This window comes from Cheilinus undulatus, linkage group 14 (assembly GCF_018320785.1).
Source record: "Cheilinus undulatus linkage group 14, ASM1832078v1, whole genome shotgun sequence".
NCBI lineage: Eukaryota > Metazoa > Chordata > Actinopteri > Labriformes > Labridae > Cheilinus > Cheilinus undulatus.
The window spans coordinates 15,444,293-15,470,327 of record NC_054878.1 but is presented as its reverse complement, the minus strand read 5'-3'; the positions used below and the strand labels follow the sequence as shown (position 1 = coordinate 15,470,327).

The following is a 26,035-nucleotide window of genomic DNA, read 5'->3' as shown; positions in this document are numbered from 1 at the left end:
CTCCCTGGTGGCAGGATTTACATACATGGCCAATAGAGGTGATGGCATCACCTTATACCATTTTTCATAACATTAAGTCAAGCAATTGTGAGCTATTTCTGCTGTTTTTTGTTTTTCTTTTTTTCAAAACAAAAATTGTGGATACAGACATAGTCTTTGGTGCAAAAACAGCTAGAAAGACCCTACTTTAAAAATGTTTAATTCAGCCTTTTAAGATGCATGATTAAAAATAGTGCAACAACTGAGCTCAGATGTCTACATTAAAACAGTTGATGGAGTAGAACGGAAAGGCCAGCTTTAAAGAGAGTCATTTCAGCGTATTCACAGAGACTCTAAGAGTTATAACTCTCATTAAACACTCCAACAGACTACAAAGTAGGACTGTGAAGCACATCATGCTGCGGCACCACAAAGATCTTATTCTAACATTTAGCCCCGTTTTTTTGTATGAAAGCAATATGTTAGATTAGGAAATGAAAGAAACAGAGTGGGAGACAGAGAGGGTGCGAGAGATGGTGAGAGGGTGGGGGTCGCCTGCGTCTGTTCTCGTGTGGTTTCGGGGAGTTATTTGGTGTTAAAATATGCCTTAATGGTTGCTGGGGATCCATTTATTACAGGCAGGAAGCAGAAGGGGGTTTCTCTTCTCATTTAATGTGACCGCCAAGGAGCTCGCCAAGTCCTACAGGCAAGCCAGCATTCCTGTGCACCAACGCAGCACACACACACACACACCCACACACACACACAGGACTATGAATACACGCATAATTATACTGTAGGGCATGTAAATGAAGCTTATGTTTGCATGTGTGTAGATGCAAAGAGACATAATCTCAAAAACATACTCACATCGCCTTACTTTTAGAAACAGCTTATATGCATTAAAGTGCACTAGTCACACAAATAGACTGTGGTCTCTGGCAGTGAGAGTGACCTTTCCTGAACCACGGTGCACAAAAAGAGTCTCTGCTAAACATTTAAGCATGGCAGCACCGAGGTATCATAAAAAAGCCTCTAGAGGTCTTATTACTTCACTTTGTTTTTCAGTTGTGAAGCTCGGTTTCTCTCCTTCTCACTCATCCCGTCTCTCACTGTGCTCGTTACTTTTTCACTCACTTCCCGTCCCTCATCCATCCGTCACGTCGTCGGGCACGGGCTCAGCTCTCTTCTCCCCTCCATCACACTTTCTTCCTCTTTTCCTCTGTGTCCGTCCAATTCAGCTTGACACCCTTTCCCCCGGCATTAGAGAGGGTGTGTTAACACCTTCTCCCACACACACGCCAGGGCCTTAAGACCCCGTTTATGAAGTGTAGGGCTCCTGGTGTATGAGTTCACAAACACAGAAAGAAGACAGAGAGATATTAAGATGTGAGATTTTATGGTGGTGGGAAATGAATGATTTTCATGGAGGGGCTTGCTTTAATGTTTTTACAGCATTTTGGAATCACTAATGGTTGGTTGCCTCTGTTTCTGGCTGGCTGTACCACTAGTCAAATTCAAATTTGTGTTTGTTTTGTTTGCTATGTTGTTGAAAAGCTGCCTCACAAAATAATTAAAACTGATTCAACTATGGACGATTCAGGTCAGTTTGAAAAAGCATATATTGCAGTTCACGTTATAACCAGCAAAGGTTATAATAATAAGTAGCACTTATTAGTGCCAAGTTTTAAAAGGAATGGAAATTTGCATTGTTTCATTAGTAAATATCAGCAGTGAAAGGTGCATTATGGGGTGGCAAGGGCTTAATTTTTCACTGAAGGACCAGAAATTACATCTTGGTTTGTTGGCTTGATGCTGACACAAAATAAAAACCGCCTTTCGTGGGCCAAAAGCAAGATTATTGCAAGCGTGCTAATTTATTGAGTAAAACAAATTGTGTCTTAAGGGGTATATATATGACAACCCACCTTTTTCTGTATTTTAGACATGCATTTGAGTGGAGTATAATACCAACCTGCAAACTGTGAAATAAGCCCATCCAGTCTCCAACCAAGAGCTCCACCCACAGCTATGACAGCCCACAGCTGTATTCATGTCGGCATACCCCAGGTGCCAGCGCACCTGCCCTGCGCCGTGCCTGTGCCGCGCCAACGGGGTGTGTCCAGGGCATTTTGCAATTTTCGTGCATGGCGCAGTCCGGCGCACTCACGCCTCCATCCCTCCACCGGCGCAAGTGGCAAAGAGGGAGGAGAGAAGGCGTGAGTGGGTTTAACACAGCCGAGTGTAATCTTCACCAATCAAATGAACGTCTCTCCTTGCCTTTAAATGCGCTGCGGGCAAGGCGCAGTGCCAATTTCACCTCGCCACCACCATGGACGAAGAGAGCAGCAGCAGCTCCAGGTGGCCAAACTTCTCCCAGGAGGAACCTGATGTGCTGGTCCGGGAGGTCCAAGCTTGCAGTACCAGAATATATGGTAATGCTAACAGACCTCCACGTGATGATGATGCAAAAACTGCCTGGGAGGAAGTTACTAATATTGTCAATCAAGTTTGCCCAGATATTCTGAGAACCGCTGCCCAATGTAAATGTGTTCAATGATGTAAGGAGAAGGGCCAAAAAAAAAAAAGCTGTCAGAGCAAAGAAGGCACACAGTGGCCACTGGGCTGTGCATCAGAGGCCACGATGCACGTCACTGTGTGGACCACCTCGCGGGACAGATGTAATCTGTTCCTGTGTCATGAATAGGAGTACAAAATGAAGTGACAATTACATTAAACACAGCAGCAGTCTAATCCAGGCATCATGCTTGTGATCCACCTGCATTCCTGCTCTGTCATCGACAAATAGGAGAACCTTTGGTGATATATTCTCTCCCGGTATCTCCTCCTCATCCTCCTTGGAATAATGTACTCCATCTTTTTAGATCACGTTAAGAATAAAGATTAAAACAGAGAAATATGGGCAATCACAGGTAAATCCTTAAGACACCGACTGACTTACATTTATTCAGCGTCTCTCTCTTTTTTCTTTTCTTTTGAATTTCATGAGATGAGAGAAGCCGAATATATACTCCGTATCGGATGCCGTGGCTGTTTGTGGTTGGCTGAGAGATGTGAACTCGCTAGTTTTTATCACTCCCAGCTGCCATCAGGTTGAGTTTCAATTACGCGTGACAAACATCTTTGATCTGACATCAGATGTGACGGGATAATTTATATAGATACAAATGTACATGCTGGTTCAGACGGTTACATTAAATAGTGGTTGCTGTGATTGTTTATTGCATTGAAATGTGCCTGACACTCTGGAAACCTGCCTGTGAGGTTTTGGTGATGTGTGCGCACTGCGCGCCTGTCAGCCAAATTACCACTACACCGGGCACGCTTCGCCTGTGCTGAGAATAGACCAGGTTGGAGCTGGCGGGCTTTCAGCGCACCTTCCGCGCAGTGTTTTGGCACAAAATTGTCACTGTGCCAAGCTGAATCTATCGACACCTCCCCCTGGTGCACTGCCACACCCATCTCAGCGCAGCCCGGTCTACCAAATTGCCAAATTGGCTGCGCACGGTGGTGCGCCGGACGAAATTACCACTGCGTGGGGTGCGCCACGCTCCGCCACCCTGCGCTGCACCACGAAAATAGAGCCCTGATAGTCTTCCTCTGACCACTGAGATCGGTTGATTAAAAAATGTCCCCAGAGAAAACAGACTTTGTGAGGTGTGTGATTTAGCAGAAGTAGAAAGTTGGTCCTTTTGCACTTTACCAAATATGATGACCTTAGAGAAGTATTGCTTCATGGAATGACTTGTCAAAATGTCCATCCACCAGGCTAGTATGTTTCTTTTGTCCACCAGTGCAGTGTTTTAGTATTTTTGGGCTTATCTGGACATCCAGATGAAGAAAACTGAAGCAACTTGGTCCGCTGACTGGTAACTGCTGCTCTGAATACCCGCCATGTGCCCTCTCTGGCTCTGGCATGCATCCTCAGCTACTCCATGGCACGCCTCCCCATGTGGTCACACGACGGTCTCTTTCTCAAATCAACAGGTAAAAAAAAAAGGAAAAACCTGCACAAGCAGGGCAGTGTTTCATCAATCTTTTATTTTTTAACTAGGCCTGGGATTTTTAAGAATCTCAAAGAACACAAATTTACAGCAAACAAAAAAATGATTGTACATCAAGTATTCTTAACAGCTAGCCTAAACCTCTGGCATTTTACACCAGACAGTAACATAAATTGTATCTTGTTTCAGCAGACTGTTAATGTGTTTTAATACATAAACATACGTTTTAATGTTGACTTACATTTCTGGAAGCCATCACATTTATAACACACAAAAAAACAAACAACAAGCTAGCTTACATTTGTTAATGACCCTGCTATTTTAGCTAGTTTACATGGCAGAAGCGTAACACTCACCACAGAATGAATTACAAAGTAGGAGAATCCTCTGCAATCCTTCACCCACTGGTCTTTTAAACTCATCTGAAGACAAGTTTTACTTAAAAGAATCATTAGAGTAGCTTTTTATCTTTAATTTGTAACACTGCACAGCATTATTCTGCTGCAAAGCCTGCCTAACTTGCGCTTCCGTTGAACTTTTCTCATTCGTGGGCTTGCTGCTGTAATCTGATCTGCTCTGCAGCGCCAACCACTGCCATCTGCTGGACAAAGCTAGGTACTGCAGATAGTGAAACTTAAAGTGGGTTACTTTACTCACATGAGAAGCACAAAAATACAAATAATGGACAATAAATTGAGAAAATAAATTTAAATCTGAAATGATCTTACTTCAGGATGATAAACTGTTGAAATGATTCTCAAATGTACAGGAAAAGATAGTCTTAACTTGTTCAAACCATTTTTTAAAGTCAGCAATAGGAAAAAAGTAGCCAGCCTTTATTAAGTGAGTAGACTGCTGTTTTGCTGACAGCTACGATTATGGAAAGCCCTGCAGGTTCAGCCAAGATTAAAACAATTTGGTTTAAGTTAGTTGCAGGATAATTTTGTCATCTGTAATGTATTAAAATGAGTGATGACGCCTCTGTTATAGCCAATCTATACAACCACCCCTTATAACTACACTACCACAAATTAGGGAGTTTCTCGTATCAAGGTTAAGAAAATAAGAAAAACTTTTTGCCTTTTATCGTTATAGAATTGAAGTAAAGGGACATATTTTTTCATTAGACCTAAATTCCATGTCTTTGTTAAACAGTGAAACTAATAAATCGTGAAAACATAGATTTGTCAGTCCTGTATGGTGAGTTGTATCATGAGAATAACATGGTGGGTGTGCTTCTATGTTAAGCAGCATGGACAGAAAAGTAGTAAAGTGTCATGGCTTAACTCCATGTGTTTGTGCATAAATCGATTCATCCAGCACCAACATGTTTAAAAGACAATAGGGTAACCGTAGAAGTTTCTCTGGCTGCTACAGTCTCTCAGTTAAAGGTTGCATAAGTTTTGGTGTGTGAGTGTGTGTGAGTATATCGGTTACACGGCGGATATAAGGCTCTATCCCTCCTTTCATCAGCTGAGTGAGGAAGAATCGAGCATCCACACGCTGCAATCTGACCCTGCCGTACACACACACACACACACTCTTTAATACACACAGTAGCAGAGAAGCAGACATATTTCAATGCTGGCCATCACTCATCAACACAAAACCTCACCACTGCTTTCCACTGATCACCGCTGTCATAACAAAAGCCTCTGTGGCCATGGTCCCTTTTTCCAGTGTGATCCTGTCATCATCTCATTAATATCCTCTGCTAGCTTCACAACCTAACTTTGTTTCATTTGGGATTAATGGTGTTATTAAATCAGCTCACATCCAAGTAAAATCATATAAACCAGAATGATTTTAACCAGATTTGATGGTAAGGCAGTAGATATCTGGTCCACTAAAGGCTGGTTAACACAGAAACAGAATCTCCCAGCATTAGAGGAGCTGATCTGCTGTTAGTGCCTGACCTTTGACCTCTCAGAGTCAAACAAAAGAGTGAAGGTCAACAGAGAGGAGGGTGATCCTTTGAGGAAACATTTCTGCCCAGTGAACTTGATCTCTTGCTGAGAAGTCAATGAAACCTTTTCAAAACCTGTAATGTACTTTACTGTTTTTACCCAAGAATAAAATGAACTGAGCTCTCTCTGATGCAACAGGGTCATTTTTTATGTAAGGGCGAGACGTCGTTCATGTTCTTGCTTGGAGTTCTACAAGGAGAATGACAACAACAGGAGTGGGAATTGTGTGACATGATATAACACGATACATTACAGCAGAGTTGTTCAATGCGTGGCTCTTTAGTTACTTAATTTGAAATATTATTCCCCCAGAAAACCTTGAAAAAGGGAAAATTTGACCTCAGAAATTATCCATTGCAAGTCACATTAACCAAGTTGTTTCCCACACTAGCCTTTAACTGTCAAACTTAATTGTCAACTGTTATTTTTGTCTATATATTTCCATTTTTTGCAATTTTTTGCCCATTTTGTCCTCTTGTTTTTGCCACTTTTAATCAACTTTTACTTTTAGCTCATTTTTGCCACATCCCTTTGCCACTTTTTGCCCATTTTTGTCACTTTTACCCTGCTATTTGCAATTATCCCTGTTTTTGCCACTCATTTAAGCTGCTTTTTGCCATTGAATGCCACTCTTCACTGCTGTTGGCCCATTTTTCCCACCTTTTTGCTGCTTTTTGCCCTTTTTTGTCGCTTTTCACTCATGTTTTGCTATGTATTTGCCACTTTTTGATGATCTTTGCCGCACACAACTCATTTTCTCAGTCACTTCTCACCTATTTTTGCCACTTTCTGCCCTTTTTGCCTCTTTTTCTCCCTGTTTTTTCAACTTTTTAAGAAGTTTTTGCAATTTTATGCCTATTTTCCCCCTTTTCACCCCCTTTTGACCATTTCTGACACCTTCAACTTATTTTTATTGCCACTTTCACCCTTTTTTGCCACTTTTCAACACTTAGATTTGACTCTTGTGCAGGTATTTTTCAACAGTTTGGCTCTTTGGTTGAGCAGGGTTGAGTGACACTGCATTACAGTATGGTAGATGCAGTATGGTACAATATAATATATGTATAATGGGTCATTTGTGCATGGTATTGATAATATCACCATATATATTGATTCTTCTATAATTGATCTCCTGCAAGACAGTTAACTGAAGAAAATTACATGTTGCTGAAATGTCAATAATGAGATTTATGAATGTTATCAAGGCAGTTTGTTGTCAGTTTGGCTCTTATGATGCTTTGTTTGTTAAACTTTTTCTGGTGATTTTGACACTATCTTGCTGCCTCCCCTCTTTTTTGACTTTTTTAACCTTTTTGTCAGTTTAACTGTTGTTAATGTAACCCTCACTTTATTATAGGCACTACAAGGATTTATAACATAGTGTCAGGATGAGTCAAACTCACAGAAACAGTCGATTTTGAGCACCAAATTTGTTGAATTCAAATAAACACATTTGGCACAAGCAATTCAACAATTTTATCACACGCCAGGACAACAAAATTAAGGAAACAAAACTCATTTCCACATGGATATCTTAGTAAGAACCTATAATGCAAATTAATATGCAGTCAAACAGTAACAGCTCAGTCCAGATTTAACACAGAGTATCAACAACCCTAACCTGAAGGCCTCAAATGTGCACTAATGCAAATAAGAAGTATGATATAAGATGATTTTACCAAAAAAAAGTGCAAAATGGACTTTTCTGTTGTTTTACGTTGATTTTGTGACATTTGTGTCATCTATTTCTTTTTAAGCTAAGCTATGCTAAGCTTAGCCAAACCTAATTCATGCCTTCTTAAGCATCCAATTGCAGATATGAGTGAACTCAGTCTTTCCATGTAACCCTTAAGAAAGCAAAATGATAAATGTCCTCTAATTACCATCTTTAACAGATGCACTGAAAACTCTGGGTTTTAACTGTACATGAAACAGGCTGAAACTAATGATGCCTCTATCTGACCCTGAAAAACAAAAAAGACCATCAAGATTGGTTGTTGCTGTGTTATTTATAATTACTCTTTGGGAAATTGCAGCTATTTTCGCCGCTGTTTTTTTCTTAACAAAGATTCAGACTGAGTCAACATCAAAAGATCACAGGGTCTCATGGTGAGCCAGAGGGATTGTCCAGATTCCATGTCCGTCACCAGGCAGATCTATCTTGTAAATGATTGTGCCAGGTCTGAGAACAGATTCCAGCACCATCATTTGAGGAGAACAAGGCGTTAGCTATGGGTGGGGTTTAGTTGAACTGGAGACTCGTAGCAATGGCTGCAGCCAGTGTAGCAACTAGCTCTGATGTAGGTGAAGTACAGCAGCAGCTTTATCAGAAGTGGACCACATTTCTTTATTAAATTAAATAGGCAAAGATGATGCCTTTGCACTTCTCCAGACTGGCTCCTCAAGCTCCACCATTCATCAATAACAGCAGCGCCTGCCTGCCCAGCTCAGGTTACTACCAGAGCTGCACATAACTACTTCCTCATTTTGTCTAGTTGCTCTGATTGGCTTGTAATGGATGTGAGAGACGGAGCATTCGTCCAATCACCTTCCGAGAATTTTTTGCAAAGTTCTGCCCTGCCTAAATGCTTCATATGGGAGGTTTCCCAGATGAATGGGACTTCTTTCCATGCAATGGATATATGAAACAGTCTATATGGCATGATAGGTTAGGAACCAGACTGTGCCACTTAAATTTTGGGGTGCTACTCCAAAACCAAAATCCGTGTTGTAAATTTGTTTTAAATCTGTAATTCTTTTGCATTTCATTGTAGCTGAAAACTCTTCTGAGGACTAATAGTCCTCTTCCTGAAGAAGATAGGCATAGAGCTTAAATCTGAAGGACCGAATTGATTGTAAAGGAAAAAATATGTTCTGGGACTGAGTCGTTTATGAAATTTTTAAAAGATGCAAAATTACTGGGGAAAAAAGGAGGAAAAAAATAATGGTTTTGTGCTACTTCCAGGGCATTTAAAACACAAAAAGTGTTCTGCATTTGGGGAAAATTACTCAAGCACCCTAAAGAGCAGTCATCCTTTTAACGCTACACATTTTGTAAGTAATTATTTCCCGTTCTGGACAGCAGGCTGAGATGTGAAGTAGTCTATCCTGGTGAGGCTAAACAAAAAAACACAACAACAAAAATAAACAACGTAAGTAAAAGATGCTGGATGTAGCAGTTTTCTTGGTTGTAACCATACACTGATGATTACCTTCTCTTCATCGGGAATGGCTCTGCTTGAAGATAAATGGGTACAATTAGCATGTGAGTTAACAGTGGCTGAAGACAATGATATTGCAGGGGCGCCTGCTGCCCCTGTTTGATAACACCATCACTTACAGGACAGGATTAACAATGAGAAGAGATGTCACTACCCAAAAGTTCCTACCGGGATCTTTGATAATGTCAGATTCTAAACAGTTTGGTCTCATATTCATGAAAACTGGATGATCAAAGGCCCAAAATGTAAGGCTTTCAAAGTCGACACCTACCAACTTCTTGTTTTCCTTATCCACTGGTTATACCAGATCTGATCCATCCTTACCTGACTGTATCAGTGACTTCATTTAAGGAGCAAAAGGGAAAAATTGATTTCAGAGGAAACCAAAGGAAGTAAAGAAAGAGAGTGTGGTGGTTACTGTGTAACTGTGAGTCTGTGTGCACCTTGGTGTGTGCAGAGGGGGGGTAATTACGGTGTTGAATGTCGTCCTCATCACTGGAGCTGACCTGAGAACACAACAGTTAATCATCCACTAACCGGCAGAGAGAGACGCAGAGAGAGAAACAGAGAGGAGCCGTGCTACATGCTGGACCATTAGACTGTGAGAGAGGAGGTTTAGGGCACCAGTTTTTATAAAAGATCAACTAAAAGAAGAAGAAACGAGGAGGTAAACTTCAGACAAAGGATTTACTACCTTCAGAGTGGAAGAACCAAAGACTCACCTGCTCCTGAAATGACTTTTTACCACCTGTGTGTTTATGAGTTCACCATGTAGACTGTTTTTGGATTTGACTCTGCGTAAGTGCATGTAAGGGGGGCCCACATGGGGCCCGGGCCCTGTCCGGGATGCCAGCAGCAGCAGTGAAGCCCTCTCTGGAGGACATGGTGGCTGAAGAAGAAGGGGGTGAAGAGGAGCGCGGCATGCCCCAGTGGGAAGCCTCAGCGCTGGGTCGGGATCGTCTCTCTCTGCCCTCCCTGAAGGTCCCCAGAGAGCTGCTGCGGAGCTTCCCCCACTCCAAACGGGTGGGGTCCTATCTGGTGGGGAAAATGATCAACAAAGGCTCGTTTGCCAAAGTGATGGAGGGGCTGCACATCGGCACGGGGGAGAAGGTCGGTGCTTTCTCTGTGATCTGAGACTAAGAGAGTGAGGAAATGAAGTGTTATGCCTCAGAGCCGAGGAGCGACAGATTGGCACAGGAAAGATCACACACTAGCAAGATTATGATTACACGGTTACAAGTTGTACTTTGTGGATTATAACTGATAATTATAGCCACTTTGGTCAGAAGAACACAAAGACCTACTATTATTCTTATGTCTACAAAAACAGACAGAACATCCGCAATTACTTCATAACTAGACTGCTAAAGGGATTTCTCAGGAACAAATATTTGATTTTAAAGTTGATGTTTCTCATCATTATAGCTGTCATTTGACATGCTAATTAGGGTACATTTCGTGCAGAAAAAATGAAAATATGACTGAAAAGTTTGCAGTCATGATCTTTTTTATGTGTTGTTTTCAGTCTATGCCATGCACAGTTTAAGCATAGTCTGGGGTTTTCTGTAGTTTGTTAAAAATGGTTTGGACTGTCTTCTAAAAAGGTAAAACATCACCATCCTTGTGTTTATATTTCTATGTTTCGCCTGTGTTCACTATTATGGCTCTAAATGATCTGTATATGTCGGCACAGTAAAGAGACAGCCCATGTTAATGTATGGGTAACTTTCTTTCATCGGTCACTGAATCCCTGACCCCAGCTCATGTGTACCTGACCTTGTTGTCATGGTAATGACCAAACTCATCTCCGGGGGTGTTTGCTCCTCTTAACCCTGGTAACCTTGGACAGGTATGACACCTGTGGAGTTGAAGGCTGCGGATAGGCAAACACAAAGCGCTGGAGACATGAGGATATTCTTGACAAATAATTGAGTTTAAAAAATTGTTATTGAGGCTTTTATGCCTTTTCTGGGGAGATTTACAAGGCTGACAGGGTGAAATCAGGCTCATGACTTAACTGCTTTTGGCTTATGCAAACTCAATTTGTATAAAAGTCAGGACATGTAAAATGTGGATAAAAAAACGCCATTGCTATGGGGGTAATTTCTGAGTAAGCCAAGTGAGAGACTACATTGCTCTTTAGGAGGAATTGTAACATAACCAGATGCACTTTTAGCTCCTTCTCTAGCTCTTCTTGTCAGCAGGTACATTAAAGCAATCAAAGACACAAACCTATTTCAGCGCTGGACATGCTCGAATAATTTACATACTCAAAACCAGGCAAAATGTCACCTTAAAGTCCCTGTAAAGTGAAATCCAAAGTTTGTGTCTTAACACACTAGATGTGTTGGAATAAGGTTACTGTAAACATGTGAAAACACTGAGATCTATGTGTGACTGAATTTTTGATGTAGACTGTTAGAAAGTTGTTCACCTCTTTCCTGGCTTGGTTTTATCTGAGCTAATGGCAACACCGGACTTCATGGGGAATTAACTCACCCTCCTAATGCTAAAATGGTATACAATCACAGAGCGGTTCACGACACAGCATTTTAAGTCAATTACATTAAATACCTGCGCTTCAGTAAGCATTGATTTGTTTCCCCAGAAGAAAAAGAACCCATTGTTTCTACTTTAAAGTTTCTTCTTCTTCTTCTTCTTTTGGTAATCTGGCAGGAATTTAAAAGTCTGGTGCAGTTATTTCTACTTAAACATGTCTGCGAGGTGTCCCTGAGTGATGATGAACACTGTGATACCACAGTACGCTTGGAGGCGGGGCGGGTGTGCTTGGACCTCGCGCCAGAGCAGGACCATTCTGGATACAGCTCAGCAGACCCGGACGCAGCCAAACTGGTGATGGAGTAAATCAGGACGGTTTGTTTTGGATCAAAGTCACAGTGGAAAAGCCACAGTTAAGTCAGGACTTGATCCAGTTGCCGCATTGACAAAGATTTTCAGAACCACGACCTGGATGAATGAGGACCTCTTGGCTAAAGTTGTTGCAGAAATGAATGCAGATGCCATGCTACTGGTTTGAAGCCAAAGGGCAGCTAGCTTCCCTGGGCAGAGTCCCAACTAATCACACCATGGCAGCGTCATGACCATGGTCTCATCTGATTGGCTAATGTTCAATATTGAGGGTTGCAAACTTCAACTGGCTTCCCCTGAGATATGAGAGGAGGGATCGACAACGTTAACATTGGGAAGGGCGCTGTTTCACACATAGAGAGAAATAATAAACAGGGAAGACATGAGATAGGAGCAACAACAAGGAAAAGCCAATGAGTCTGTCAAAGAAAGTTACTATGATGCCATTTACAGTCTCAAAAAACAGGGGAAGCCATGCTTTCCTTGGTCTCCAGGAGGAAACATCACTGATAATTCATTAGTATTGTCTTGCTTGTCAGTATCATCTGGTCTTTTTGATGTATTTCACTTGAATATAGGCGGAGAGGGATTTGCAAATCACTGTATTCAGTTTTGTATTCACGTTCTAAACAGCATCCCAACTATTTGGAAGTGGGCCTTTTATGTATTGCTTAGTAAAAAAACATGAATGAAGTCAGTGGTCTTAGAAACACCACTCCAAACAAGCAGATGTTTAAGTGCACTTGAGTATTTCTTTCAAACAACAACTTCTGATCCAAAAGCTGGGTAATGTTTGCTCGTGTTCCCGTTCACGTGAGAGCAAATAGGTTTTGCAAAATTTAGAAGAAGACTTTCAAAAAAGTGATATTTTTAATTTAGTTTCTATCAATATTTAGATGTAGTAAACAGCTGTGTAACATCTGCATGTGCCCATGTGTCTGTGTTATTTTTAGGTGGCCATAAAAGTGATCGACAAAAAGAAAGCTCGACAGGACTCATACGTGCTGAAGAACATGAAGAGAGAACCTCGGATTCATCAGATGGTGCGACATCCTCACATCGTCGTCCTGCTGGAGGTAGAAAAATAAAACTGAAACACATTTTCATATTGAATTGTCATATATCCAAGGATTATTCCAAACTTAGGAGGGTCCATGCTTCCTCATGTTTTTGCTCATCATTCAGTTGTTTCAACAAGTTTCTATATAAATTTAGACTTCAAATATTGATACACCATTTGGGCAAAAATGAACTGGTTTAAGCCAGAAAAACAAAGAGCAGAATTTGAAATCAATATTATTGTTCTCAAAATTTTCCTATTAACATGAATAAACATCAGGCAACAACTGCCTTATTTTTTTTTTGTTTTTTTTTGTATCATTAAGTTGCATTCGATAGCTAAGGAGGGAATTTAAAGTTAAGTTTACAATTGGAACTTTTCATTTAAAAAAAAAAAAAAACATAGGAAGCAAAATTTATGATTCTAGGTATTGATCTATATTGGAAATGTAACAAAAAGTTAAAATTTAATATGATATTCAAAGTATTCTCCATCATGCAGCATGTGCTATATAAGGTGCTAAAAGTTAAGAAAAACTGTCTGTTTTTTTAGTTTGGCTGCAAGAAAGAAATTTCCATTTCATAATCGGAACATCTCATTTTTTTATTATAATCTTATCCTTTTTGCATTTATCTATCTTAACACTAAGCAGTAAAACACTGTCTGACCAACCTGAAAGACTCAGGGCTTTAAGCCACATCCAGGACTCAAACCCTGTAAGCTCCGCCTATGGTCTACTATGATGTTATGTAAACAGTATCTCATATTTACTCATGTCAACAGTAGTGTATGTTTACTGTAACTGACATGGTTACTGGATACATGCTCCTGTTACATAAGTGAACCTACACATGAATCTCTGCGTCAGACCCTGGAGACAGAGAACAGTTACTACATGGCCATGGAGCTGTGTGCCGGAGGAGACCTGATGTACCGGATCTGTGACAGGAAGAGGCTGGAGGAGAGGGAGGTGCGACGCTACACCAGACAGATCCTCTCTGCAGTGGATCACCTGCACAAACACGGCATCGTACACAGGTTAGAAACACACAAACCATGTGCAGTATGGTTAACAGACACATTTGAGAATTTCTTTATCATCTTACAGTTTAAAGAGTCTTTTTCTTGAGAATTACTTTCATTCTTTTTATATCATGCTGTTACACCTTCCATAAATGGATGATTCCTTTCAAAAATTTCTTTTATTGCGGAGGCCAGTTGTTTGAGTAGTGTTTTAGCCTCCTGAATCAAAATTCATGAGCATTGGGCCAACAAGATCATGGTGTGTTTACTGATGTTAATCAACAGTCAATGTTGATGGTTATTCTGATTACTTACTCATTATTTAAGGCATTCTGTCATGCATAATATTCAAACTGTTTGCCATTTGCACCAGATAATGTGTTTAATTTTTGCCTGTGATTTAACACTGCATGTCTTTGGTTATCCATTAATAGTATTTTTCATTTTTGGTGACAAATGAATCAGTTTCTTTCTGACTTTTAAAATGCTGAAGGAAAAATCTTGTTAATTTTTCAAACAGCTGAAACTCACTGTTTGGGTCTTTTTTGACAACATCACCATTATGACAGATCAGTCATCTGGACTTTGCAAAATGACACTCCACAGTTCGCTGCCCCTGTCTCCCAACCCGTTACCCAGTCCATCCAGGTACTGTAGGGCATAAGACGCACCCCTGCCTCCCCCTGAGGCTGGAGCCTCATTAGGCAAGAGGGGGTGTACACCCTGGACTGGTTGCTAGTCAATCGCAGGGCTGACTTAAGCTATGTTCACACTGCAGTCAAAAGTGACCTGAATCTGACGTTTTGCTCACATGTCACTTGTATCAGATTTTTTTGACATTGTGAACAGCACAAGTCACATTGAATCTGACCTTTTCTAATCAGATTCAGGCCGCTCTCATATGTGGTTCTAAATCAGATATGTATCTGATCTTTGGAAGTTGACTGCAGTGTGAACAGGCAAACAAAAAAATCAGATCTGAGAAAAGATCAGAATAGAGCATTAAGGCCTGCAGTGTGAACGTAGCCTTTGAGTCACCAATTAACCTAACGCGCATGTTTTTGGTGGTGGGAGGAAGCCAGGGTACCATGAATGCACAGGAAGAACATGCAAACTCCTGGTAGCGAACCAGAAACCTTGCTGCAACCATGCTAACCACTGCGCCGCCATGCAGCCCATTCACTGAAATCCCTGGAGGATAATGCCACTGCTATTGCTAAGTGCCAAGTACCTTATACAACCCAACTTGAAAAAATGCAAAAATATCCCTTTAAAAGAAGAGCAAAGAACCTCACTGAAAGCTTTTTATGTTGGAAGTTTTTGATCTTCTCCAACCAGCTTCACCTTTTTAAAGGCTCTGCCTTTCTCAGACACCATTAATGGGCTGATGCCCAGATGGATTGGGACTGTATCCCACAGATTTTCCTGTTTTTTCCTAACACTAACCCCAAACCTAACCCATGTGAAAGTTTGCCAGGCATGTCAGGTTAAGAGACATAAGACCAACAATGGATGCGTTTCAGCATAAAGCCTTCATCATTGTCACATATTATGAGTTAAAATGCCCCTTATATACAGAATAAACCCCTTTTCTAAGATTTACTGTTGGCAACTCAGGCATTGTGTAAGGATCATGCAAAAGATGACCACAATTTAGGAAAAGTGAATCAGTAGTCACTTTGTCTCTGCATGAAAAAAAAGAATGACAGATGTTTCTATATTTTTTCTCTTTAAATACATGCCTATGACATAGGAGGCTAAAACTCTCCCTCACAGTAGCTGTTTGTTGCAGAGTGGAGTTAAGGTCAGCCTTGTTCACTCAGACTCACACAGAGTAGTTTTCAGGGCATTAACAGCTGACAGAGGAGGAAACGCTTAGCGAGAGGAAATAAGGTGGCACAGAGCAGTGTGAGGGTTCAGGGTGTTATTTTAATGGTATTTAGTTTGTGTAGGTGTTGGAGACTCCATACTCTCTCTCACTCTCTGTATCCACACATTATTCTCCGCGCTGGGCTTTAGTTTAAGACCTTGGCTCCTCTGAAGGTGGGAATGTGATTACCAGGCAATGACCTCATCATCCTGCGCCGGCGCCATGATTCACACATCATCACAAAATCATGGACTTCCTCTCTAATGAAGTCCCTCAACGACGTCGCCCTCAGCCCGTCAGTGACACCTCTCTCTGTCTCTCACACACCCACATATTCATACGCTCTCACCACAGGCTCACACAGAGATGATTAAAGTGGAAATAAATGGAAAATTTGCACTTAAATACACCTCGTGCCACCCACATCCAACCGGCTCACCACATACATTTTCTCCTTTATAACGATGTCTGCCCTCGCTCTTTTCCTTCCTCTGTCTGTCTTTGAACTTGTCTCGGGTTGTGTGAGCGGTGTTTTCTGGATTTTGTGTCTGTTGGTTAGATGAGGGCAGATGAAAAGAGCGTGGCTGATTCCCAGGCTGGAGTTTATAGGGGATCTCTCTCTCCTGACCGCACATTTTCATTTAGCTCAGTAGTTTGAGAGCAGGCCGTGTGGTTGGTGGTGAGGCCGGGGTTCTTTCAGGGGAGTCGGGCAACTTTTCCAGGTGAACAGCGACTTCACATAGGTGAATAAGGGAAAGTAAATGTAGAATTGCTGCGAAATTTAAGTTTCCTTCACTCAGAAACCATGATGGATGGAGTCCAGAACATATGAGCTCTTCAAATGACTCTTTAATGTTCATTTTATAAAGCTGCAAATAAAAACTATTTTTCACCAGTGATTTTAATGCTTGAGCCCAAATTTAGCCTCGGTTTCCTGTGCTACTGTGAGTCCAGTCTTGTCCAGTCTAATCCAGTTTTCCATAAATATACAGAGAAACTCATACTGCAGAAGTTCTGAAATTAAAGCAGCTGCTGTAGAGAGGTACATTAAACTATAAAATGCTTGTCTGTGCAGAAAAACAGCTTCCTCTAGGAATAAGGCCGGAGCTCACGAAAGTGAGGCTAGTGAGGAAAGTTGACCTTCTTAAAGTGGACATAATGACAAACCCACTTTTCCACATACACTATATCGCCAAAAGTATTTGTTCACCTGCCTTGACCTGCATATGAACTTAAGTGAGTTAATCCATAGGGTTTAATATGATGTCGGTCCAGCCTTTGCAGCTATAACGACCTCTGCGCACTATGCATAGTAACTTGACCAACTGTGTCAGTTAATCCTCCTGACAAACAGCTACATCGTGTCAGCTTGCCAAAACATAAATCAACATCCTTATTAAAACTAAAAAGGAGGAATTTCTCCCATGATTTACTTAAAAGAGTTAAACCTCCATTCATTCTGAATTGAATTTTTTTGTTTAAATCTCTAAGATTACAAGTCACAAAATCAAAAATCCACTATCTTAAAATATTATTAGAATATTGTGGAAAAGTCCAATCTGCAAAGCCTTTATTCTCTCTCTGGTTCAGTATACACAACTGCAATCAGGAGGATGACGGCTGACCTGACAGCTGTCCAGACAGCAGTTATTGTCAAGGAGGGTAAGCCACAGAAGGTCCCTGCGGAAATGGCAGGCTGTTCTCAGAGGCTGTATCAAAGCGCATTCATGGGAAATTGACTAGAAGGTAAAAGTTTGGTAAGAGAAGATGCATAAGCAACAGAGATGAGCTCAGCCTTCAGAGGACTGTCAAACAAAGCAGATCCAAGAACTTAGGGGAGCTTCACAAGGAGTGGACTGAGGCTGGAGGCAGTGGGTCAAGAGCCACCACAAACAGACGTGTCCAGAACATGGACTACAAGTGTCAAGTTCCTAGTGTCAAATCAATCCTGAACCACAGACAATGTTATGCCCTTCTAACCTGGGCTAAAGAGAAAAAGAACTGGACCATTGCTGAGTGGTCCAAAGTCCTGTGTACAACTGAAACTATGAGACTAATGAGACTATACAAGAGTCGATATTTAAGTTAGGATTTTCTTGCATTGGTCCTGATGATGCTTAACAGCCACAGTGTTTAATTAGCCAAGATGTACAAGCCAATGACAGCATAAGGCTGAGTAAACTGCTCAGTATGAGCCTTAGTCTAGTGACCAAACCAGGGGAATATACACGTTTAAAACCCCTGATCTAAACACATTACTCTTGTATGAAATGTATGAACATACTGTAGCTATGGAAGTTTAATGAATGCATTAGTAAGGCTCTCATGACCCTTCCCCTTACCCATAGCAGCAAACCTTTACAAATGCAGCAATGACACACTGATGAAGCATAGATGCTGAGTGAACTTTTACTAATGCCTTACTTATGTTTCAGTGTGTAGTTATGGATTTTTTGGTGTATTTTGCTGCTTCTTTTGTTTCTGATGTTTCTTTCTTTTATGCGTGTACATTAATGTAACTACACATTCCTCTTCATATAATACGAGAAGGAAAGTTGTTCAAGAAGTGCTTCATTTGCTGCAAACACTACTCACTGTACTTACTCTCTGTTGCCAATTCTCTGTAATATTTTTTCAACCTCCTCTAAATAAATAAAATGATCAGAGTCAGCCACATTTCCTCATCTTGACAGCTCACTCCCTCTCTTTGTCTTTATTTCTTCTGCAGAGATTTAAAGATTGAAAACTTCCTGCTGGACGAGCATAACAACATAAAGATTGTTGGTATGTCAACATTCCTTATTTCTCCAAAGACATGTGACTGACTGATGTAAATGTTGGCTGGATCAGCTGTGAAAACTGTCTTAGTCATTAGTACATCTGTAAATGTGCTCCTTTGTTGAAATGCTGATGTTTCATACAGACTTTGGCCTCAGTAACACTCTGAAGACTGAGTCTTTGTCTCTGGAGCTTCTCAACACCCAGTGTGGAAGTCCGGCCTACGCGGCCCCAGAGCTTCTCGCTCACAGGAAGTATGGGCCCAAAGTGGACGTCTGGTCCATGTAAGTGAGGAAACTGCAGGGTATCTGTTGATGACTTCTGCTACCTCTAGTACTCTTTCATGCTTCACCTGCTCCTTGTTGAATGAAATTAATTAAAGAACCCGTTTATCTTGTAATAAATCTGTTTGTTTCTCTACTTTCTTCATTGTTGTGCAGAGGTGTGAGTATGTTTGCCATGCTGACTGGGACTCTGCCCTTCACTGTGGAGCCGTTCAACATCAAACAGCTGCACCAGAAGATGGTGAACGGAGAGATTGGCAGCATCCCCACTGATGTCAGCAAAGGTAACTCCATTAATTAACTGTCTCTCTTTGTCTTCTGTGTCATCTCAGCAAAAAAAACAAAGATGTTAAATGTGTACAATAAGTTAGATTAAGGAGTACATTTGCTCCAACAACATAAACTTACTGTGTGACTTTTAGGTCAGATTTTCAGACCAAAACAAACGCTCTCTTTAGGCAGGACTCCTCCATTCCTCAGCTCCTTCCTTTCCTCCTGTCTCCACACTTCCCCTGCCCCTCCCTTCCTGTTTTAACCAGCCAGTGTCTGTGAGACACAGAGTGGCAGACATGTGCTTATAGTGGATTCAGCTGTCTTTATGAGTCAATTAATGTCATTTCTTCTGTTTGGAGAGTCAGTCAGTTCTCCCTGAGTTGTCCTCTTGTGATGACAGTACGATATTATGCACCTAGAAACAGTAAATCTGTGCAGGTAGGGCTGTCTCTCTTCCTTCATGTGGTGTTAGGGCCAGCTGCATGAATAGGAAAAACTCGCAAAATAATACAAAAAAGGCATGTAAAAACATAAATAAAACATATTTAGGCCCAGAAGTGAAACATAAACTAGCTGAGGGAAGCACCATTATGAGTGTGAACACAGAGCTGAGAACAACAAACCTAGAAAGAGGTTTACTTCACTCTTTTTTTAAAAAAGATTATCATCATCATAATTTTCCACAAACAGTGGTTCCCAACTAGTGTGTTGGAACCCAGAAAGGGGTCCCAGAGCATTTTCAGTGAGTCACAAATGTGTGCCTAGAAAAGAAGTTATTGGGGCAGTACTCCATATGTTTTATTTCATTCCATTTTGCTGTGATAATGGGTGACGTTTGATTATTTTCTTGAGAGCTTGGTGAGAACTTGATGTATTTATCTCATTGTCCTGAGTTTACAAATCTGGTTTTCTCATGATAATGTGCTAAGTTGTCAAAAGCCCTATAAAACATATGAAAAACACACACCTACTGTATGTATTAACCCTGGTAAAATGCCAGGAGACTGCGGCTTTTCAGGCACTTGAGACATGCACAGCATGACCAGGGTCTCCTGGCAACCCTACTACCTGTCTGAATGGTACCTTAAGACTGGCCACACATCACAGGATATTAAGGCCGATTTAAAGCAAAATTTGCCTCCCTGGCACTCGTGGGGCCGTACCCCAAGTGGAGCATCATCGCAAACGACTATTTGTCTAATAATCCTCATGTGTGGTGTCAACACGATTGTTTTTTTGCTCCAAATCGTGTCACCTGAAGCCACCTGAGTCGTAAATATCAAACATGTCTGATATTTATGATTCTAGGTCGTAGTGCTTCCAACGTAGCACCCACAACAACCAATGAGAGTGAGCAGACGGGGTAGGGTCACCAGCTGGATTGTACCTACTTTCACTGCTCACAACCATAAACAAATGTGTACCTTCATTCCAGCCAGGATTTCATCCTGAGTGTTTCCCTTGTTTTATGATTTTTTTTTCTGCACCTGTAACACATACCAGGGCAGCCTGTTGTGGAGAGACAGCAAGAGGGTTTCAACAGACATCCGTGTTTTTTTTTTTTTTTTTTCTGAAGTCTGAGGTTGTTGGCAGGTGAAAAGAAAAGAAAGAAAGAAAGAAAGAAAGAAAGAAAGAACAACAATTCAGGGTGCAATTAATGTTTTGAATCACTAAAAAACTGTACATGAATCAAGATTCAAATTTGCAGAAACTTGCAAATTTCAAAAATGGCCAAATGCAAAGGTTTTTGACACACTAGGTGGACATCGATTTTTAAAAGTCACCTCAAGTTTTTAGGTTAAATCTATGTGAAAATTTGATGAGAGATCCTAAACATGCAGTCATAGCAGAGAGGATTTCCTGATCAGCTTGGTGAATATGTCTTTGTAAACACAAACTAGGATTCTGTCTGCTGACTACCAAGCATGACACCATGAATCAGAGGAAAAAACATTTCACTGTTATTTCACTTGACATCTTTCAACAAGCACACTGCAGCCTTAGTGGCTCTCTACTGTATTTTAGTCTCTACAGTCACTCTGTCACACTCATGGCTCCACATCAGCACAAACAAACACAGCTCCTGTTACTCTGTGGGGAAACTGTGTCAAGATCAAATTAGTGTTTGTATCAATGCCACAGACGGACATCTGAGACGTCGACATGAACGTTCAGACTTCATACTGACTCAGTATGGCTGCATGTTTTTTCTTCTGCTTGGCTGCTCCTTTTAAATGCTGTTTTCTCTGTCACTTTTTTACTTGTAATTTAATGCCCTTATTTTCATTTTCTCTTTTTTGTGTCTGTTTTGCTCGATTAATCTGTTATTTTAAATCTTAGTCTGTTTTCCTCATTCTATCATTGCTTTTTCCTGTATGTTTTTGTGAAGCCCTTTTTAACCTTATAAATAATAAATAGTTTTTTAGTCTTCATCTTTAACCTTTACATTTTTAAGCTTCTTATCATGAACTGTGACTTAGAAAACTATTTTTCCAGTGGCTATGAACTAGAATCAAATATTGTGCCCACTGAAATAGCCTTCCACAGGGATGACACACTTTAGCGTCATCCAGCCATTCACAAAAAGCCTATGGCTTTTTTTTCTTTGTTTTTGCAAATTACTGCTGAAAATTAGTAACCAGACACACCACACTGCTTTATGTCTCCATTGCATGAATATATTTCACATCCAGCTGGGGCAGGAGTTTTTATAAAAATCTTGGAAGGTGAATTGGCAAGTGTTCTGTCACATTCATGACTGGCCGATCAAAGTGACAAAACAAAGTGAGGTAGTTGACATGCTCCAGTGCTAACCTGAGCTATACAGGCTAAGGCTACCGTAGTGTTTTAAATGGTGAAGTATGTCGGTGGCTAAAATTCATGCTAAAACCTATCAGGGATGTGCAAAAACATCTTCTTTGCCAAGAGAAGTTGTTAGTGTGGCTCTTTGCTCTTGTTTTAATAAAGAAATGTGGTCAAAGTCTGATTAATCTGCTACTTTTCTACAGCTACTTAAGCTCGTTGCTACTGTGGTGGTAGCTGTTGTATTCACAGCTTACAGCACAACTCAACCCCGCCTGAAATGATCACAAACTCAGGCTGAAACTGGTTGGCAGAAGAGTGGAAACATCTTTTACAACTTGAAAAACTTTCAGTATTGTTCTTTGCTCTTTATTTCATAACAAAATGTGGTCCAGTTCTGAGAAAACTGCTGCTACACTATATCTACAACTACACTGGGGCAGCCATTGCTAATGGCTCACAGTACATCTTAACCCCACCCATGGCCGCTGTCTTTTTCTCCTCAAATGATGACTGGTCAGAAGTGTTTTGGTTTGGCACAAACAATGTGATGTGGAGCTTTTAAAGATGGATTTGCCTGATGACAGGCTGGCAATGGAAAATGAATAAATAAAGGAACTAAACCAGGGATGACTGACATGACCATCACCACCACTCGGCCTCCAACTCTTTATTTTGATTTTTTACATCTTCTATGAAAGACTTTCTTCTCAGTGTGACCAACAAATTGCAAAGCTTGCCTCTGAGTAGCTTTGGTGTGAAAAAGACATCAAATGAAAGTCAGATAAGTAGCCTCAATTACATGATTGGCATGATGGCATGATGTCCCTGAAAAACTTTTGTTCTCTCTCTTGTTCATAACCATCTTCATAAGATGTAACAATAACTTCAAAATTCACAGTAGAGACACTTTTGGATGTATTTTATATAGTTGAAAAAGCAGGAACCCTTCTTGAGCGCCAGACATCTAACAGAAAACTGGCTCAAAAATCCAGTGGATTTCGGGCCATTGGACGAAGAAGTGCTAAAATGCTTATTTATTTCCAGACTTTAGGACTCATTCCAGCAGGGCTCTATCCAGTTACTTACAGAGGGAACTGATCTTACACAAGCTGCTTCAACTCTATCATTAACAGCAAAGGAAGCTGATAGGATCAAACTGAATGAAGCAGTCTGGGTTTGTGTTTCTGTGAATTCTCCACCAGACTGTGGAGTTTATCAGGAATCCCCATCTGGAGTCAAACTGTCAGCCACGCTTGGCTGTCGCACAGCGGCTCGGTGTCACAGGCTGGCAGGTTGAATGAGTTCACCTGAAGGGAAATCCTGCCTCTCTCAATGCCGCTGTCTCTGATACAGTTTCAGTTCAATCACACTGAGTCACAATGAACTGAAAGCCTTTATTGTCATTGTTTAACAGGGTACAGCAAAAGTAAGAGTGCATAGAAGTTAGAAAGTAACACGTTCATTCAGTGTTAAAACTATCTTCACAGACTGCACGATCCATACCAAGACACACATTCAAGTAAAAACCACATCACACTCAACATAGGAATAAAATGGCTAATGGTCTAAAAATGGCTGCATCACATGTGGCTTCACATGTGACTTCAAAGACGGTGGACTCAGAGTAAGGAAAGCTCCCTGGCGTCTTCCAACTCAGTATGGTAATTTCACCACTCAGAAACCCAGTGACTTTGATTCTACAGCAGCCACACTAGTGTTTGTGTAGGTGAAGGCACTGTACAGGATATAAATGGACACAGCAAAGTTAATCAGCCACACATAAGCTGAGACAATAAGACAGCAACAGCTTTCGACAAATGCACATGAAATGCTTCTTACGGCTATCTGCCCATATCACTTGTAATTAGATTGTGATCTTCAACAAGGTCGAGGAGTGAGCAGAGGTCAGTCCATTAAAGTTTCTTCCACGGTTCAGCAAGTGAAAAGTCTTATGGCATCAAGATTCAGCTTCAAGATGAGAACAGGGCTCATATCGTCTTTCTTAAAGCAAGAGAAGAGTTGCTTGTCCTTCTGTGGATATCAGTGGGCTTTCTGCAGCAATCCTGTTGGGATGGCATCAAAGGAAAGAAAAACAGCTCTTTGTACTTGACCGGTCGATGGCTGACTTTGCCAGACTTTCAGGTTAAGAGAGCACAAAGTACACAGTGGAAGGCAGCTGGTCTGCTGTACTCCAGAGAGTGGTGTGAAGAAGAGCTCAGAAGAGGTCATGAGAGCTTTTCAAGACTTGGACCCCTTGCCATTTCTCCTCTGGTCTCTTCCTATCAGAGAGGAGAATGTGTCCTTTTCACACATCGGTGTAAAGTGCTGCAAGGGCTACTGAGAAAATGAGTCCCCTGGTTTTTATGACTGTCTGACATATTCCTACAAACCATGACTCAGACTTCTTCATGTGATGTAAGCTGAGTCTTTGGCTTCTCATGGCTGACACATGGCTGCTTTGGCACGAAGCTGAACTTCTTAAGTTGTTTTTCTGACCAACTTGTCTTGATTAATCACTGTTCCCTGAATTGTTTTCTTCTTAATGAACTCCTTTGGGGAAATTTTAGTCTAAGTTCAGCAGCTGGTCTCTAATTTCAATCATCTGTTGCTTTGTACTGGTCAGATATGGATATGTTTTTAGGTTTTTTATTGATCTTTAAACTAATAAAGCTGTCTCAAGTGTTAAGAGGTACTAAAAAGTTGGCCTGGTAACTTTCAGTGGTTAAAAATAATACTTTTAACATTACATATCCAATCACAGTTTTGACTTAATCTAGATTTACAGATTAGAAGATGTAGAATCTGCTTGACACGGTGCGGTGAAAGCTTATCCAGCGGTTGGGTTAGCTCACCACCTGAAACACATCAGAGAGGATCAAAAGAAACTCCATTCAGAAATCACTTTAAAAGTTGTTTTGACTTTTGACTTTTTATGAATCTGTACTTTGACTTCATAACTGGCGCAAACTAAATTCCCCTTAATTATGAAGCAGTCACATTGAAATTAGTTTCTCTTTTTGGCACATACTTCTGAAGTGAATGTGAGTGAAGACACAAACCCTACATAGCACACTGCAGCTATCAGATGAACAGCACCAATCCAGAGATACTATGGACAAACAAATGATGGTTTTTACATTGCAGACATTAATGCCACAGAAGATCAAATCAGGCCTTGGAGTATGGAGAAATGTGCATCTGCTTCCAGAGGCATAGGGTTTATGTATATCAGCTGATTACAGACAATGATCACCAAAGATTTCTGAGATTACACCAGATCAAATGCAGAAATCAATTAATTCAAAATTGTGATAAGAATACAAACATAATGCTTGCTTTAACTGTGTTTCTACTGCAGGTGCAGCAGCATTTATGTTGTCTCTCCTGGAGCCAGACCCAGATAAGAGGCCGAGTGTGAGAGCTGCAATGGAGGAAAGGTGGATCAACGAGGGATACGCCAAGAAGCCTCTGCACACAATCTGTCATAAGAACAGGTAGACATCTGCTGTGTGAATGCAGTTTGACATGGCCTACAAACACACTATGAGACAGTAGGCCTAAACCTGAGAGTTTGCAAAAAATACAAGATACTTGTGCCATACCAAAAGAAAAAGTGATCAGTTTTGCCCCCCACAAGTCCACTGTGCTGACCAATGGGCATCAAAAAGCCAGCACTTCACCAGGGTTGTCAAGAGGGATTCCCCCTTTGAAACTGCCCCATTGGTGCATGTGTGTCGGATCTGCAGCATTGGTGGTTGCATACTGGCCAACAGTTAACTCATGTTTGAGATGAATAGAGTCAACTGTTGGGTTCTGGTGTTGAAATTACCTATTTGCTGTACTTGGCTTTTACCCTCCATTATTGCCAGGTCTTTATGCCAT

General features: G+C 41.0%; 1 protein-coding gene across 1 annotated transcript in view; it reads left to right on the top strand.

Annotated features, from left to right (window-relative positions):
- Nucleotides 1-26,035, top strand: part of LOC121521046 (hormonally up-regulated neu tumor-associated kinase homolog B) — an 81,067-nt gene that overhangs the window by 48,149 nt on the left and 6,883 nt on the right. Inside the window, exons 4-9 of the mRNA XM_041804761.1 lie at nucleotides 13,014-13,136; nucleotides 13,989-14,158; nucleotides 18,742-18,797; nucleotides 18,937-19,075; nucleotides 19,232-19,359; nucleotides 25,512-25,647. Of these exons, the coding sequence (XP_041660695.1) occupies nucleotides 13,014-13,136; nucleotides 13,989-14,158; nucleotides 18,742-18,797; nucleotides 18,937-19,075; nucleotides 19,232-19,359; nucleotides 25,512-25,647 (752 nt within the window). The remainder of the gene's footprint in view (nucleotides 1-13,013; nucleotides 13,137-13,988; nucleotides 14,159-18,741; nucleotides 18,798-18,936; nucleotides 19,076-19,231; nucleotides 19,360-25,511; nucleotides 25,648-26,035) is intronic.